This window comes from Colletotrichum destructivum, chromosome 2, assembly GCF_034447905.1.
Source record: "Colletotrichum destructivum chromosome 2, complete sequence".
Taxonomy (NCBI): Eukaryota; Fungi; Ascomycota; class Sordariomycetes; order Glomerellales; family Glomerellaceae; genus Colletotrichum; species Colletotrichum destructivum.
Window position 1 is genome coordinate 5,231,021 of NC_085897.1, and position 14,309 is coordinate 5,245,329.

At 55.7% G+C, this 14,309-nt stretch overlaps 6 protein-coding genes across 6 annotated transcripts; 3 read left to right on the plus strand and 3 right to left on the minus strand.

Moving 5' to 3' along the window:
• Positions 1 to 1,009: 1,009 nt before the first annotated feature.
• On the plus strand, positions 1,010 to 2,675 carry CDEST_03783 (Putative glycoside hydrolase family 18, catalytic domain, glycosyl hydrolase family 18 (GH18) active). Its single transcript, XM_062919942.1, has 4 exons — positions 1,010 to 1,349; positions 1,422 to 1,554; positions 1,616 to 2,274; positions 2,364 to 2,675. Exons 1-4 carry the CDS (start codon positions 1,080 to 1,082, stop codon positions 2,538 to 2,540), a joined length of 1,239 nt encoding a protein of 412 aa, XP_062775993.1. The 5' UTR covers positions 1,010 to 1,079; the 3' UTR covers positions 2,541 to 2,675.
• Positions 2,676 to 3,745: 1,070 nt separating this feature from the next.
• Positions 3,746 to 4,237, plus strand: CDEST_03784 (uncharacterized protein; the record flags this gene model as incomplete). The annotated part of the gene is made up of 2 exons (XM_062919943.1): positions 3,746 to 3,822; positions 3,850 to 4,237. The coding sequence occupies 2 exons, from the start codon at positions 3,746 to 3,748 to the stop codon at positions 4,235 to 4,237; spliced, it is 465 nt and encodes a 154-aa protein (XP_062775994.1).
• A 646-nt stretch (positions 4,238 to 4,883) lies between these two features.
• CDEST_03785 (uncharacterized protein) lies at positions 4,884 to 6,960 on the minus strand. Its single transcript, XM_062919944.1, has one exon. It carries the CDS (start codon positions 6,792 to 6,794, stop codon positions 5,109 to 5,111), a length of 1,686 nt encoding a protein of 561 aa, XP_062775995.1. The 5' UTR covers positions 6,795 to 6,960; the 3' UTR covers positions 4,884 to 5,108.
• A 311-nt stretch (positions 6,961 to 7,271) lies between these two features.
• Positions 7,272 to 8,803, minus strand: CDEST_03786 (Putative peptidase M20, bacterial exopeptidase dimerization domain-containing protein). Its single transcript, XM_062919945.1, has 2 exons — positions 7,739 to 8,803; positions 7,272 to 7,676 (listed from the first exon to the last, which is right to left on the minus strand). Exons 1-2 carry the CDS (start codon positions 8,646 to 8,648, stop codon positions 7,489 to 7,491), a joined length of 1,098 nt encoding a protein of 365 aa, XP_062775996.1. The 5' UTR covers positions 8,649 to 8,803; the 3' UTR covers positions 7,272 to 7,488.
• Positions 8,804 to 9,714: 911 nt separating this feature from the next.
• Positions 9,715 to 11,142, plus strand: CDEST_03787 (Putative GroES-like superfamily, alcohol dehydrogenase-like, NAD(P)-binding domain superfamily). Its single transcript, XM_062919946.1, has 2 exons — positions 9,715 to 9,978; positions 10,040 to 11,142. The coding sequence occupies exons 1-2, from the start codon at positions 9,919 to 9,921 to the stop codon at positions 11,018 to 11,020; spliced, it is 1,041 nt and encodes a 346-aa protein (XP_062775997.1). The 5' UTR covers positions 9,715 to 9,918; the 3' UTR covers positions 11,021 to 11,142.
• Positions 11,143 to 11,756: 614 nt separating this feature from the next.
• CDEST_03788 (Putative alpha/Beta hydrolase) lies at positions 11,757 to 13,132 on the minus strand (the record flags this gene model as incomplete). Its single annotated transcript, XM_062919947.1, has 3 exons — positions 11,757 to 11,840; positions 11,906 to 12,817; positions 12,920 to 13,132. 3 exons carry the CDS (start codon positions 13,130 to 13,132, stop codon positions 11,757 to 11,759), a joined length of 1,209 nt encoding a protein of 402 aa, XP_062775998.1.
• Between the last annotated feature and the right edge of the window lie 1,177 nt (positions 13,133 to 14,309).

Here is a 14,309-nt window from a genome sequence, read left to right on the forward strand (position 1 = left end):
GTTTGCGTGTGCGCCTGTGTACATGTATGCGTAAAACGAAACGACAAGCAGCGTATCCTCTCCCAAGGTGGCCCCCCGCAGCAAACCGCCTGACAGCTCACACGAACATGCGATTGCGAAAAAAAAAGAGAAAAAGTGTAAAAAAACCAGCCCGTCTTGGCCGAGCAACGCCAGCTGGTCAGCTCTTCAGGGTTCCATTGCATAACTTTCTTCCAAGTGTCCCAACCAATCCCCTTTGCGATCTCCAGGTGGTGGCGGCTCTCCTGATGCGGCGGCGTTCACGCTCTTGGGAGTCTTGGATGAAGGATCTTCTTGTCCACGGCGGCTGTGCGTGGTGGCCATTCACTGCGCCATGCCTCGTCTTCCCCCTCAATCCCAGAGCCAAGACAATGGCAATATGGCAGTTATTCGCCCAGTCCGATCTCCCGTTGCTTGTCCAAAGTGCCCAGCGCCTTCCGGACGGCCCGGCTGCAAGAGACACCCTGGGCTCCCGTGGGAACCCAACAAGACTTTGCCCGTCTAAGAATAGGGGGGAGAAGGGAGGGGGAGGGGGAGGGGGAGGGGAGCAGCCAAAAAAACAACATTCCATACATCGTGCATACCGGTTTGCCGCGCAGGGCTCAGGGGTTCATATGCCGCAATATATCACGGCGCTGTTTATGGCCTTGTAATGCCCATCATGATATTGAATTCACCACCAGAGACCACATATCAGACCAACCTTTCGGGTCCGGCACCTGGATCAACCCTGCGGGCCATGGTCGTCATCTCCCTGGCGCCGAGTCAGTCATGCGCTCTCCTTGAATTGTTGGTCCCCGCGGCCCCAGAAAAAGCAATTAGTTTGCTTCGTCAACACGGGGCTGTGATGAACTCTATTGCGTCGGGACGGAAACGTTGTGAAGCGGTGCACACGGCGGCGCCATGTCGACGTGCCGTCATTTAAGTAACCCCGAAGTGTCACGCCAAACCGAGATGGGTTCGCCTTCTTCTTCCTGCTCGTTAGCCTCGAGCTGAACACTTTCCAACTTCACTACACTCTTTTTGATACAGTTCAAGTCTTCTTCCGACTTCGCTCTATCATGTCCTTCGTTAAGCTGTCGCTCGCGGCCTTGCTGGCCGTGGGTGCTTCGGCCGCGCCATGCCCCGACAACGCCACTACCGGCATCGTGGCCTCGACGTACTTTGCGGGATACCACGCCAACCGCGGGTTCCCCGTTTCGAGCATGCCGTGGGAGAAGTACACGGATGTCAAGTACGCCTTCGCCGAGACGTCGGCCGACGGCAGTCTCAACCTGACAAAGTCCGCTCCCGACCAGCTGCCGGTCTTCGTCTCGGCCGCCCATGAGCACGTATGTCTCTCAGTCCAGATCCCCCCCGCCGTGACTCGTGACTACGTGACACGATTGCTGATTCCTTTGTAGAACGTCAAGGCGCTCGTCTCTATCGGTGGCTGGACTGGAAGCCGCTTCTTCAGCACTTCCATTGGCAGCGCCGAGAACCGCACCGCTTTCGTCAAGACTTGCTTGGATCTTGTCGAGAAGTACAACTTGGACGGTGAGTTAGAGGACCGAGAGCCGCGCAAACGACAAGCCTCCTATGCTAATCTGTGTCGCAGGTCTGGACTTCGACTGGGAGTACCCCAACCGCCAGGGCCTCGGCTGCAACGCCATCAACCCCAATGACACGGCCAACTTCATCGAGTTCCTCAAGGAGCTGAGGCAGAAGCAGACCAAGCCCCTGTTCCTGACGGCGGCCACCAGCCTCAACCCTTGGTTCGACGCGGCCGGCGTCTCGAGCGCCAACGGCACGCTCGCGCCCTTTACCGAGACGCTCGACTACCTCATGGTCATGGGCTACGACATCTACGGCGCCTGGGCCGCGACGGGCGGACCCAACGCTCCCCTCGCCTTCTCGTGCGACTCCCGCAACAACCAGGGCGGCATCAAGGAGGGCGTCGACAAGTGGATCAACGCCGGCATCCCCGCCAGCAAACTCGTCCTCGCCGTCGGCGCCTACGGCCACGGCTTCTCCGTCAACTCGACCAGCGCCTTCACGGCCCCGGGCGTCCTCAACGCCTACCCGCCGCAGAACAGCAGCCACCGCTTCCAGGGCAGCAGCTGGGACGACGACCCACCCATCGACGACTGCGGCAACGCCCAGCCCCCCAGCGGCACGTACACCTTCTGGAGCATGGTCACCGAGGGCAAGTTCCTCGACGACGCGGGCAAGCCCCGCGAGGGCATCGCTACCGGCTACGACGACTGCAGCCAGACGGTATGTGTATCCCCCCTGGTCTCACGTCAGAGAGTGATTGTTTTGCAAGAAGTCTGGTCAATGATTAGCTGACGATGAAAATTTGATAGCCGTTCCTTTACAACGAGACTGCCCAGATCTGGGTTTCGTACGATAACGTCGAGTCTCTCACGGCCAAGGGCAAGTACATCACCTCGTCCAAGCTGGCTGGATTTGCCATGTGGGAGGCCGGCGGTGATCACAAAAACATTGTCGTCGACGCAATCCGCTCGGCCGTCGGCTTGTAAGGAGGGTTTAATTGGCTGTTTCATCAGGAGAAGCTCACTTGAGAGGGCCTAAATGATATGAGGATTATATAATACCATTCCTACCAACAACCGACATACTTATCGTTTCTTTTCTAATTGATGCCTCATGGAACCAATTACCTACCTAAGAATAACTTCATCTTCAACATCAAAGCTCTGTCTATTCCTAACCAAGATGGAACCAGCAGTCTTTCTAAGAAAAGTAGAGAGTAGACTAGTGAATGCCATCCCCACTATTGATAGCGCATAATATGGAAACCTTGTGACCATGTACTCTGTTGCGGAAAAGGAAGCTCCACGGCCTCAGATGCTCCGCATCGTAGGATGCTATGTACTCTGTCAAATGATCTCAGGAAAACTTCAATGGTGCCTTTGCTATAAATTTGTATAAAGCTGACTTCCTGTTATGACTTGGGTGTGTTTTGCCACACTTTAGTTGTCCACCTTCAACACCGCCTCTTTGTTACTGCCTTAATAGGTTTCATCTGCATCCCTCTCACTAAGGCATTAGGCATTTTGCAACTTCTTACAATCTCAGTATTGGCCTGACCTGAGACAGCAGGCATGGAACAAAACTTAAGAGTGTGAATCACATATTTACAGACACTCCTATCACAGTGCAATAGCCTGCAGAGACACACTCGGTTATGGCTTTGACCACATATTCTTCATTCACATAGCTTCAAGCACCTTCTTTCAAGATCTCTGACTTGTTGTCCTGTAGAGGATTGCGGTCCGTTCACAGAAAACCTGTTTCACGCTCTCAATGACAAGGCTTCACGACATAACAAGACCCAGACACCTAAAACCCAGTCTTCCAACCCATGGTAAACGTCTAGAGCCAATCCACATCCAAACGAGAAGGCCCCGTCAGTCCCCTTTTTGGTTCCTTCTTGTTTGAGAAGATGGCCTTGGATTTATGAAGCCAGGACTTTAAAGCCCTAGCCTTTTTCTTGGAAACCCTGTCAAGTTTCTTTCCTCAACACCAAACAAACTCGGTTTCCTCTTTAAGTCAAACGAAAAAAAGTCAAGTTCAACCATTGAAACACTACCAGAAAACACTTCAGTACACTTTCTCAGTGAGTCTCTCATAACCTTTCCCAAACTGTTGCCCCTGGTTCCTGCACATCACAACTAACTCCCCCTCTCTCTCCTGGCGTCAGATCATCATCACCACCGCAACGATGCCCCCGAAAGCCGCTCCCGTCGCCTTCGGCACCAACGCCACCGAGAGCGAGATCAAACTCGCCTTCGCCATCATGTAACTCGTGGCCCGTCCGACCTCCAGCGCCGCCTTTGCCAAGATCGCCGAGGACGCCGGCTTCGCCAGCGGCGACAGCGTGCGCCACCTCGTCCGCAAGGCCGCCGAAAAGCATGACTGGTTCTCCGCCGTCGGCGACGAGGCCGCCGGCGGCACCACCCCGCGCCCCAGAAAGGTCGCCACCCCTCGCAAGAAGAAGATCGCCGAGGCTGCCGAGGAGGGCGCCGAAGAGGAGGGCACCCCGACCAAGAAGCGCGCCCGCAAGGGCAAGGGCAAGGCTGCCGTTGCCGCCGCCGCTGCTGCCAAGGAGGAGACTCCCGAGGAGGAGGCCGATGACAAGGGTGGCGCCTCGAAGGATGCTGAAGTTGATGCTGATGCCGGCGGCTCCCAGGTGAAGGACGATGGCGAGATCTAAGGCGTACATGGAGGCGGAATCGGTGGTTTTCTACATGGTTGTTGGATCTGGCAGCGGAAGATGGCATGAGAGCTGCTCATTTTCCCGACTTTGGCTGACGATGGCCCCGCCGCAACATGGGATTCTTGGCAGGCTTTCACAGTTACGATTCGGAACAGACTTGCTCACTTTACTGCACGATCGAGAGATCAAGGAATTGGACGCTTAGGCGGCCTGGGAATTACATAGCTTCCCCGACATGATCTTTCTTCTGCTCTCCCACGTGAACCAGCCCTGTTGTGTTGCCGTTATTGCCGTCGCCAAGGTTAGAGATTGGTTGCTGTGAGCCCGTGTATGTCTTGCTTCACGCCCTGATCAGTGATGAAGCCAACTGGACCTACTATCAGACTTGCCGGCTTCTATTGTTGCCCTCTCTAAATCTTGATGAATTGTGTACGAGCCTGAGGATTATCTAGTATCCAGTCCCATGCTCCCGCAAGCATCCGCAGGCTCCAAGTCGACATCAAGAGGCTGGAAGTCATCAAAGCATTTAGTCGAGCAAGGCGCCGAAGACCACGAGGAGCATTCATCCCGGACAGACAACGCTTCAGGCCTCCCGTCCACTTCGAGGGTCGAGTCTGCGAGGGTCAAGGCTTTATCGTGTACCGATAGGTGGAGCTTGAGAAGAGGACTACGAGATGAAGGCTACAAAATTGGTCAATGCCGGGTGATGCTGCTCATATTCATAATTCATTAGCCTGTGCTACTTCAAATCCATTGCTCCGCCCACTTCCCGTCCCGTCTCGCTGGCAATAAATGTGTTCCAATGTCCCTATGCAATCTCCCGGTCTCTGATGCTGTCTCATGTGCCTTCCAGCGGAGATTATCTCCCTCAGTACCGCGGGTTGTCGCCGTATTGGCTGTGGTCCGGGTTGCCACCGTAGCCCTGACCTCCCCCGTAATTTTGGTTTCCTCCATAGTTCTGGCCCCCTTGGCCGTAGCTTTGGTTGTGCCCTTGGCTCTGGTATTGCTCCGTGTGGTACTGTTGGTACGACTGAGGCGGCTGGTTCTCGTTGGGCCGGTATTCCTGGTGAGACTGGTACTGCTGGTGCTGGTCGGGTCGGTGCTCCTGGTGAGGTGGAGGATTGTACGACTGCTGATGCGACCCGTGCCCGCCATACTGCTCGTGCGGCGGAGGAGGAGCGTAGTTCCCGCCCTGGGGAGGCCCAGACTGGTGACCACCACCCGGCCCGTCGAGTTGCGAGCCGGCCGTCGGCGCGCCGACGCTGACGTTCTCGTTGCCGATGTCGTCTGGCACGTCGATCTTGACCTTGGGGAGGTACTTCTGCACCTTCTGCTCGACAATGTTCTGCACGAAGACCCAGCTCTCGCGCTCAAACTTCCGGTGGCCGCCGTTGACGACGCCGAGGATGCTCTCGCGCAGCGTCTCCTGTACCTTGCGGACGAGGCCGCGGATCTTGTTGACTAGCTTGATCTTGATGTCGTCTCCGAAGCCGCGGTCGGCGTTGCCGCCAGCGTCGCGGTCGAGCTGCGAGTCGAAGGGGTTTCCACCAAGGATCTTCTCGAGCGGCCGCTGAAAGGCGTCCGGCAGCAGCTCGAAGAGCTGCTTCTCGATGCCGCCGAGGATCTTGCGGAACTCGAGACGCACTTCTCTGTGCACCTTGGCGAGACCGGTGCTGAGCTTGTTGCTGATGACCTTGGAGAAGCCGCCGCTGCTGCCGTCCCCGTCGCCGCCGTCGCGGTCGCCGATTCCGCGAGTGCCCTCCTGGGAGCTCTTCTTGTTGCCAAAGAGGCCGCCGAGGCCCTTGACCAAGTCCTTGACCTGGTCCTCGATCTCGCCCTTGACGCCGTCGCCGAGGTCGCGCGTGCTGGTGTTGCCGCGCAGCCAGCGCTTGATGTGATCCAACGCGATGCGAGTAAACTGCTCGGCGATGGGCGCGTGCTGCTCCCGCAGCTTGAGGCCGACCTTCTCTTTGATCTCTGGGCTGATGACACGAGCCTTCTCTTCCGGGTTTCGGGCGGCGTCCTTGACGGTGTTGCTGAGCACGCCGAGGAGGCCGTCAAGCTCGAAGCCCTGTCCGCCGGAGCCCTTGTTCTTGTCAAGGTGGTCCTGAACGACGTTGATGGCAGACGAGAGGAAGCCCTTGGCACCGGAGAAGGAGTCGGTGTGACTGACGCCGCGCGACTGGGTCTCGGGACCGTCACCGCGGCCTTCGGTGAGGTTGAAGATGTCCCGCAGGTCGTCTCCGGCCTCGTCTGTGATGACGCTGAAGCTGCGCGTGAGCTTGCCGATCTCGTCGGCAAAGGGCAGAGACTGGACTCCGTACGAGTCCGGAGGCGCGTCGTTCAGGCCTCGTGAGCCATCGCCCGAGGGCTTGTCCTTGTTGAAGAGAGAGCGGAAGGCGTCGATGACCTGGTCCTCGAGGCTGTCGATGGTCCTCGTCTGGAAGGTGTCGATCTCAGCGGCGATACGTGGCTGGATCTGAGGGGCGAGTGAGTCGACGTACTCGTCGACCTTTGTCATCAAGACATCGGGCAGGCCGCGGGAGTTGGACATGGTTGCAGTCGGCTTGTGGCCGCGATCAGCGATGGACGACGTGGTTAGCCTGAAGGAGCGAGTCAGGTCAGGTCAGGTTACCGTTGGACGCTCAACTGGTGCTAGCTCAGTCGAGTCGAGTAAGGTAAGGTAAGGTTCGGTACAGAGTAGTGTAGAGAGTGTGGCCGGCGGGTGGTCCCGCAGCTGGCGAGGCAGCCGGGGTGCGAGCTCGAAGTGAGTGAGCTAAGACGTCACGTGCTGCGGCATTGCGAAGGAGGGGGACGTGCCTGCCCCGCTAGCTGACGTCATTGTCAGCACAGGCCATCTATGAGAGCCACGGAAGTACGTACTCTTTCTTCGTTGAGTGAATCTCACCTCGTTCTCACACTCCACCCTGATGTCACTCACTCTCACTCATCCACTCACTCACTCACTCACTCACTCACTCCAACTGATTCATGAGACTTGGGCGAGAGATGAGTTCGGGAATGCCATGGCCAGGACTCATCGATCTACACAGATGGGTCACTTTCCTATTTTCCTAGACCTTGTACAACAGGGATTCACTCCCACTGAGTCGAAGGCTTGCTCAACAACCTTGATAGTTGTTCTTTTTTTTCTTTCGTTTTTTTCTTTTCTAGTTGTAATCCCGTCGGCAGCCTTCACGAGCTTGAGAAGTCACGGGTCCAACGCCGGTTCGAGCGCCACAAACCTTTCATCGCTTCAGCGACTCCAGGATCAGCTTCTTGTAGCCCTCGACCGCAAGCTCCAAGTCCGAGACAGTGATCCGTTCCTCCGCCGAGTGAGCGACAAGAATAGTCCCCGGCCCGTACAAATAACGCTTGTGGGTGCCGTTCAGATGGGGCACATCAGTGTAGTAGTTGACTACGGTCGTGTTGAACCCTGTATGGGTTTGTGTCAGTGTCGCTGAGGGCTTCTCCGAGACGAGACAGAAGCAAACTCACCTTCGACGTCGTAGTCCAGGCTGATGGGCAATCCTTGTCCGGTGAAGGTCAGTTCGACATGCTCAGGCGTGACTTCGGACACGGCCTTGTTGAGGATGTCCTTGATTCCCTCCAGATCCTCGGTCGCTGCGCGAATGGAGGCCCTCCCAAAGGCACTCTCGGGGATGACGTTCGCTGCAATGCCGCCCGCGATCAACCCCACGTTCAGCGTCGTGTTCCCAAACTCCTCGGTCCAAGGTAGCGCGGTCTCCTGCAGCTTGTCCAGAGCGCGGACGAGGAGGTCGACGGCGCTCCGCCCGTACTCGGGGTACCCCGAATGCCCAGCGACCCCGTCGGCGGTGATGTTGAACCCCAGCACGCCCTTGTGCGCCCGCACGAGGCTGTTCTCCGTCGGCTCGCCGAAGACGACGGATTCCCAGGTGAGGTTCAGGCTGTTCGCCGCCTTCATGCCGTCGCCCCCGGACTCCTCGCCGACGACAAAGAGCAGGGAAACGTCGCCCTCGGTGATGTCGCCGCTCTCAAGGAGGGACTCGACCGCCGTGATCTGCGCGGCGGCGCTCCCTTTCGCGTCCGACGTGCCGCGGCCCCAGATCTCGTCGCCGTCGCGGGAGTACGGGATGTAGGGCGGCACCGTGTCGATGTGCGATGTGAGGAGCACGCGCGCCTTGCGGCCGTTGCCGGGGTACGCGTAGACGTTCTGTCTGTCTCCTTCGACGGTCTGAAGCTCGACGGTGAAGTTGGTTTCGAGATAAGTCTTGAGTGCCTGCGTCCCGAGGGCTTCCGACTTGGTGGTCGAGTCAGCCTCGACGAGCGTCTTGTGTAAGCTGATGAGCGCCTCCGTGTAGGGTGCAGCCCATGCCGCCGAGCTCAGGAGCGCGCAGGGGAGCGCCGCCGTTCCAAGAAATTTCATCTCGTAGATTCCTTAACTCGTGAGTAATGTCAAAATTGAAGAGACGGAATGTTTTAAGACGCGGCCGAGTCTGCAGACGAACGGTGTTGGGCAGCGTATTTACCATTCATGGGCGGCATGGCGCAAGAGCACAAATATGGGGACCAAAACCCTTGCTTTGAAGTCACCTTGCACATGCACGACGATAAGAAGCTGCTGGGCGGCTGTGTGAGGGGTTGGAATGCGCCAAGATGACGGACACTTGCAACGGCGCACGATATCCTGGTTTCCGTGGTTGGTGCATCGGTGTTATCGATACTGACGGCATGGAGAGAACAAGAGTCTGCACCAACCAAGAACAAGAAATTAAGCCTCCAAGAGGGCCTCCTTTAGGGTTTTGATTAGGTATACAATGTGAAGAATCATGGTACCTGATGCAGCCCAAGGGCATCAACAACACTAATACAATGTAGGGTTGAACACAACCGTAGAATAGAGTACCATTGAGGGCCTCCAAGTCCATTACCATCCCGTCAGCCGACTTTGCGACCAGGGACGAGGCCAACACGTGGCTGGCGAAGGACTGGAGACTGTAGTGGGTTTTGGGGGGGAGCATCAAGAGTTACCCAAACCAGCCAAGTTCTCATCCGCAGGGCGGGCAACGCCGAAGGGGACATGGAATTATGCAGGCATAGGCGGCCCCCATGGATGGCTTCGAAACTGGGCACCACCAAGTTCGTCCGACGATAGTTTCACAACGAGCATACATGGTTTTAGTGTGAGCAGCTTCAGCTACATGCTAATAATATCCGCGGCCGCGAGCTGGAAAATGGGTCTCTACGCTCTCTCGCACGGCTTCGGGATCGGCGGCAGATGATGAGATGATCTGAGAAGATGATGACTGTTTCATCAACTTTAATTCCATGCCCTCTTCATTGCCGGTCCCCGCCCTTCGTGGAGCTATGGAACATCAAGTTCTTCCCAGTGTTACGGATACACACTACGTAATCCTTATGCGCATGGGTCTTTTTGGGCCGGTTTTCTCGTAGATCGGGGGCCTTCCGCCCACACTTTGTTCAGATTTCTAAGCACTTCGTCTTACAAATCCCTGCCTCTTGGAAGACCTTATATCGACTCGAAACCATTTCACTCACAGAGACGCTTGCTCACTCCCTGATCACTTACGAACTCAAACCACCAACATCGCCGTGCCTCATTGATTGCCTCATTCATCTTTCCACATAGTCCGTCTATACCCTCAACACGTCACCCCAAAAGTCAAGCTGCAGTCATGGCTGCCACAATGAAAGCCCTCGTAACCCAAGGTGATAAGACCGCCAAGGTCCAGGAGGTAAGATATTCCATCCAATCTCACCCGCTTCCCCTTTACTCAATTGCTAACCGAGTCCCAGGTTGCGAAGCCTCAGCCCGGCCCTGGCGAGATCCTCATCAAAGTCTCCGCCGTAGCCCAGAATCCCACCGACTGGAAATCTACCGCCGCCGTGCCCGCAGGCCGCATCGTTGGCTGCGACTTTGCAGGCACCATCGCCGACCCCAACGGCACCTCTTTCAAGCCTGGTCAGCGCGTCGCCGGCTGGGTTCACGGCGCCAGTGTCGATCCTCTCCGCGGCGCCTTCGCGGAGTACCTCGTCACCGAGAGCACCCTCGTCTTCCCCGTCCCCGACAGTCTCACCGACTCAGAGGCCGCCGTCATCTCGCTCGCTTTCGCCACGTCCGTGCAGGCCCTATTCCAGCGCATGGGGCTCCCCGATCCGGAGAACCCGGCCAAGGAGCCCATCCCCGTGCTGATCAACGGAGGTACCGGCAGCGTGGGTCTGTATGCCATCCAGCTTGCGAAGAAGGCCGGTCTACGCGTCATCGCCACCGGCGGCAAGAAGAACCACGAGCTCCTGAAGAGCCTGGGCGCCGACGTCACGATCGACTATCGCGACGAGGACTGGATCGAGCAGGTCAGGAAGGCGGCGGGCGATAACTTGCAGCACGTGTTTGACACCATCAGCGAGGTCGAGACCACCACCGCCGTCGCCAAGGCCGTCTCACCAAAGGGCGGTCACGTCATGTGCATCCTGCCCCGGAAGGCCGACGAGGTCGGCGCCCCGCAGGGCGTCAAGGTCGAGAGCACGCTCGGGTACACCGTCTTCGGACGCAGCCTCAAGTACGGCGCCTTCGACAACATCGACGGGGCGAAGCCCGAGGACAAGAAGTTCTGGGAGAAGTACCTCAAGCTCCTGCCGAAGTGGTTGGAGGACGGAAGCATCAAGCCAAACCCGACCAAGGAGTTTGGCGGGCTGGAAGACATTCCCAAAGGCTTCGAACTACAGGCCAAGGGTGGTGTGAGTGCGGAAAAGTTGGTCTATAAGATTTCTCAGTAGTCGTGGGTTTCTAGCATGTGTGAGGGCGGCTGTTTGCTACGTTAGTGTAACTTCTTGGCGTCGTCTGTCGGTGTAAAATAAGGAGTGGTTTTGTTTTTAATAAGGGTATTATCAGGTCAACAACACAACATCTTTTGCCATGTGTATGTCCTTGAGCAGATGCTCGATATTGGTAGACAGAGTCGCTTTCTTGGTTTCTGTGAAAGGCACGATTAGTCATCTATGGTATCCTAGAAGAGAACGTCTTCTATCTATGCTAATACCTCAGCACCTGCCACTTGTTCGTCACCATCGCTACGCAGATGTCGTCAGCCTCAGCTTTTCCATAAAACCGGCCTGGGTCTTAATGCTTTCCTAAGGAGAATGTGGTTGGTTCGATGGAACTCTTTCAAACACACCTCTCGTCAGAGTTGAGCATTTGTACAACTAGTTAGTTAAGCCGGGTTCAGACTAGCTTAGACTTACGTCGTTTTACAGACTATTTCATGACGAGCTCATACGAATGGACAATGCTCTGTACACAGGAATTTGTGCTCTATTGGAAGGGAAATTGACGATGAGACTAGATAAAGCATTCAACTACATCAGTCTAATACATCACTTACGGGAAATCCTATTCCCAGTCTTGTTTGTGTGGGATTTTTCTCGTTCCCCTCTGCTTCATCCCTAACATTATCCATGTTTGTTCAGCATTACAAAAGGCCCTCTGAATCTGGTCGGCAAAAGTGGCAACTGTTCAAGAACAAGAAGCCTTGTTGGCCAAGCCGTTCTCGCTTAGAAACTCTTGGATCTTGCCAGTCACTTCGACATGGGAGTAGCCCTGGAGAAGCTAACGGTCAGCAATCGTTCAACGGAGCTGGGGGACGGGGATCGGGACCGACGTACAAGAGTCAGACCATGCCCCGTGTCGTTAACTACGGCGGCCTCGAACGGGGTCGCTCCCTGGAGGAGAAAACCAAACGCAGCCGGGATCGAGGGCAGCTCGGGAATGCCAGTTGCATAGCAATCACCCCCGCAGAATATGAGGTCTCTTTCTATCAAGGCAGAATTGCCATCAGCCGGGGGACATCTCCCGTGAGGAGTTTTTTCTTCTTCAGACTTACCACCGGCGATGACGAAAGCAGGCTTCGCAAACGCATTGAGTTGCCCGATTTCCCCCCCGATGGTGAACAGCTCACCGACCGTTATGGGGCTACTGCTCTCATACGCTAACCTTAGGATAGCCGGATCAAAGTGTCCTGGCGCAAAGAAGCAGATTTGCATAGCGCCCTCGTACGAAAGCGCGAAATACCCCTCGGCGTAGTCGCTAGCCTGGACAAAGGCGCCGCCAAGCAAAAGGGCTGTAATAAAGGTTACGTTTGGTGCAAACCCTGTCAGGATAATGCCGTCTGAGATGTCTGGGTATGCTGCTGTCAGCGCGTACGTGTGGATCGACCCAAGCGAGTGACCGACGTGGACAATCTTGTCAAACGTAGAGCCAACCTCTGGGATGGTGCCAGCGCGCAGCTTATCCGTCAGTGCCTTGAGAGCAGCGACCTCAAGCCAGCCTTGAATTTCGTTGATAGGGTCGCCACGTGTCGACTCAGCGATACCGACGCGGTCCCAGGAGAAAGTCGAGTAGCCGTGGTCGTCAACAACAGGGGCCACATAGCTATAGTTATAGCCGTTGGCTGGGAAGTCCCAGTAACTACGGTCAAAGCCGACGCCGTGGGTAAGGATCTGGAGCACACGACCAGGGCCTGAATCGGGTTCACAATATGTTGATGCAAGCTGGTAAGTGCCGCTGACGTTGGCGTACTATAGGAAGAGTGGCCATGTTAGTTCTTTTGGGGCAGAGGGAGCGTTGGGGGGCTGGGGGGCTGTGCGGGATGAGGTTCTGGTATAGTTGGTTTTTCTTACACCGACGAAGTAATCTGCTGAAAAGTCGTTTGACTGAGTTGAGAGGCCAATCATGATGTTTGTGACATCGATGTTGGTCTCGGGGACCGAGATGTTGTAGACGCCGTTCTTCGACGTGATCGAGACATCGACCGTGAGGTTCTGGCACACCCGTGCCACCGCAATGGTTGCAAAGGCCAGCGGAAGCGCGAGGGAGATCAAGTTGACCATCATGTTCCAAATATGCAATCTTTAGTCTTAAGGGAAGCGTGCGAAGAAGTAAGGTTGAATGTTATGTGAATGGAGGAGTTGTCTTTCGACACACAGCTCACAGGAAGAAGAAGCTCTTGGCTTGAGTATTTATACGCCAAAGAACTCAGGTAGACGTGCCAATCTGGATATTCTGCACATGATTAAACGGCCAGAAACCAATTGTTCACCTACATGAGAGGCCAGACAGATGCTCAACTTCACCGCCGACTTACTCATGCGGGTGTGATGTCATCAAGTAAGCAGAGTTCTCCATGGGTTTGCTGCAGTAGTGACACTCAGAGATTTCATTGATGTTTGTACCTACTATGAGCGGCACAGCGTGGCCGCCATGAAGGATTACCCGAAGCCAGCCAAGTCTGTCTCGGCCCTTGTGCCCCAGACCCTGCCCGACCGGCTAGGGGTGACGCAGAATGGGCTGTCAAAGTGTTCAACCGCTGATATACCAGTCCCCAGCCAAAACCACAGCAGGTCCCAATGATACTGGAGATGCGCAAATTGTAAACGAGAGAGGTGACAAGTGAGGAGGCCCGATCATCAATTCTCTAGCCGTCTGGGACTACGCCACAAGACAGCAAGACAGGGGATCTTGAAGCTACACAGAGACCGGTCAACCGCAGACCGATTGGCCAACATCGAGCAGGCCTCCAGTTTTATGCAGTAGTTCGGCCTGTCAATGTAGACCCAGGAATGCGGGAAGGCCTCCGGTTTTGCGATAGCCTTCTCATTCGTGCAAGCCCCCAGTTGCTGACAGCATGGTAACAACAACGAACGCCCGAAAGATGGGACGATGCTCGCCTTAGCCAGTTTTGACAGACCAACCATATTGTCATCGGCTCTACAACATGCCCGTAGAAAGATCAGAGACTTCCAGGGAAGAATAAAATTCGCAAAATACTGACAAGATGAAGGTTGGAATTCGGTTACGCCTTGTCCAAACGTCATGGCATCGGAGAACCTCACTATCTTGCAAATGGCTATTCCCCCAATCTGCACTCTTGACAGGTAATGGCGCCCCCGTAGTTGCGATCTACAAGACGGAAAGCACGGAATCAAATCGGTAGCCTGCATCGCCATTTGCAGATGTGTCGTTTACCCTTGTCACATTAACTGGCTAGTGCGATGTGTTACCATTAGAACG

Bases quoted from the DNA above. Each gene is read 5' to 3' on its own strand.
- CDEST_03783 (XM_062919942.1), top strand. From the start codon at position 1,080: ATGTCCTTCGTTAAGCTGTCGCTCGCGGCCTTGCTGGCCGTGGGTGCT. The intron at 1,350-1,421 runs GTATGTCTCTCA...ATTCCTTTGTAG, and splicing joins TCTCGGCCGCCCATGAGCAC to AACGTCAAGGCGCTCGTCTC. The intron at 2,275-2,363 runs GTATGTGTATCC...AAAATTTGATAG, and splicing joins ACGACGACTGCAGCCAGACG to CCGTTCCTTTACAACGAGAC.
- CDEST_03785 (XM_062919944.1), bottom strand. From the start codon at position 6,794: ATGTCCAACTCCCGCGGCCTGCCCGATGTCTTGATGACAAAGGTCGAC.
- CDEST_03786 (XM_062919945.1), bottom strand. From the start codon at position 8,648: ATGAAATTTCTTGGAACGGCGGCGCTCCCCTGCGCGCTCCTGAGCTCG. The intron at 7,677-7,738 runs GTGAGTTTGCTT...AAACCCATACAG, and splicing joins CCTGGACTACGACGTCGAAG to GGTTCAACACGACCGTAGTC.
- CDEST_03787 (XM_062919946.1), top strand. From the start codon at position 9,919: ATGGCTGCCACAATGAAAGCCCTCGTAACCCAAGGTGATAAGACCGCC. The intron at 9,979-10,039 runs GTAAGATATTCC...ACCGAGTCCCAG, and splicing joins AGACCGCCAAGGTCCAGGAG to GTTGCGAAGCCTCAGCCCGG.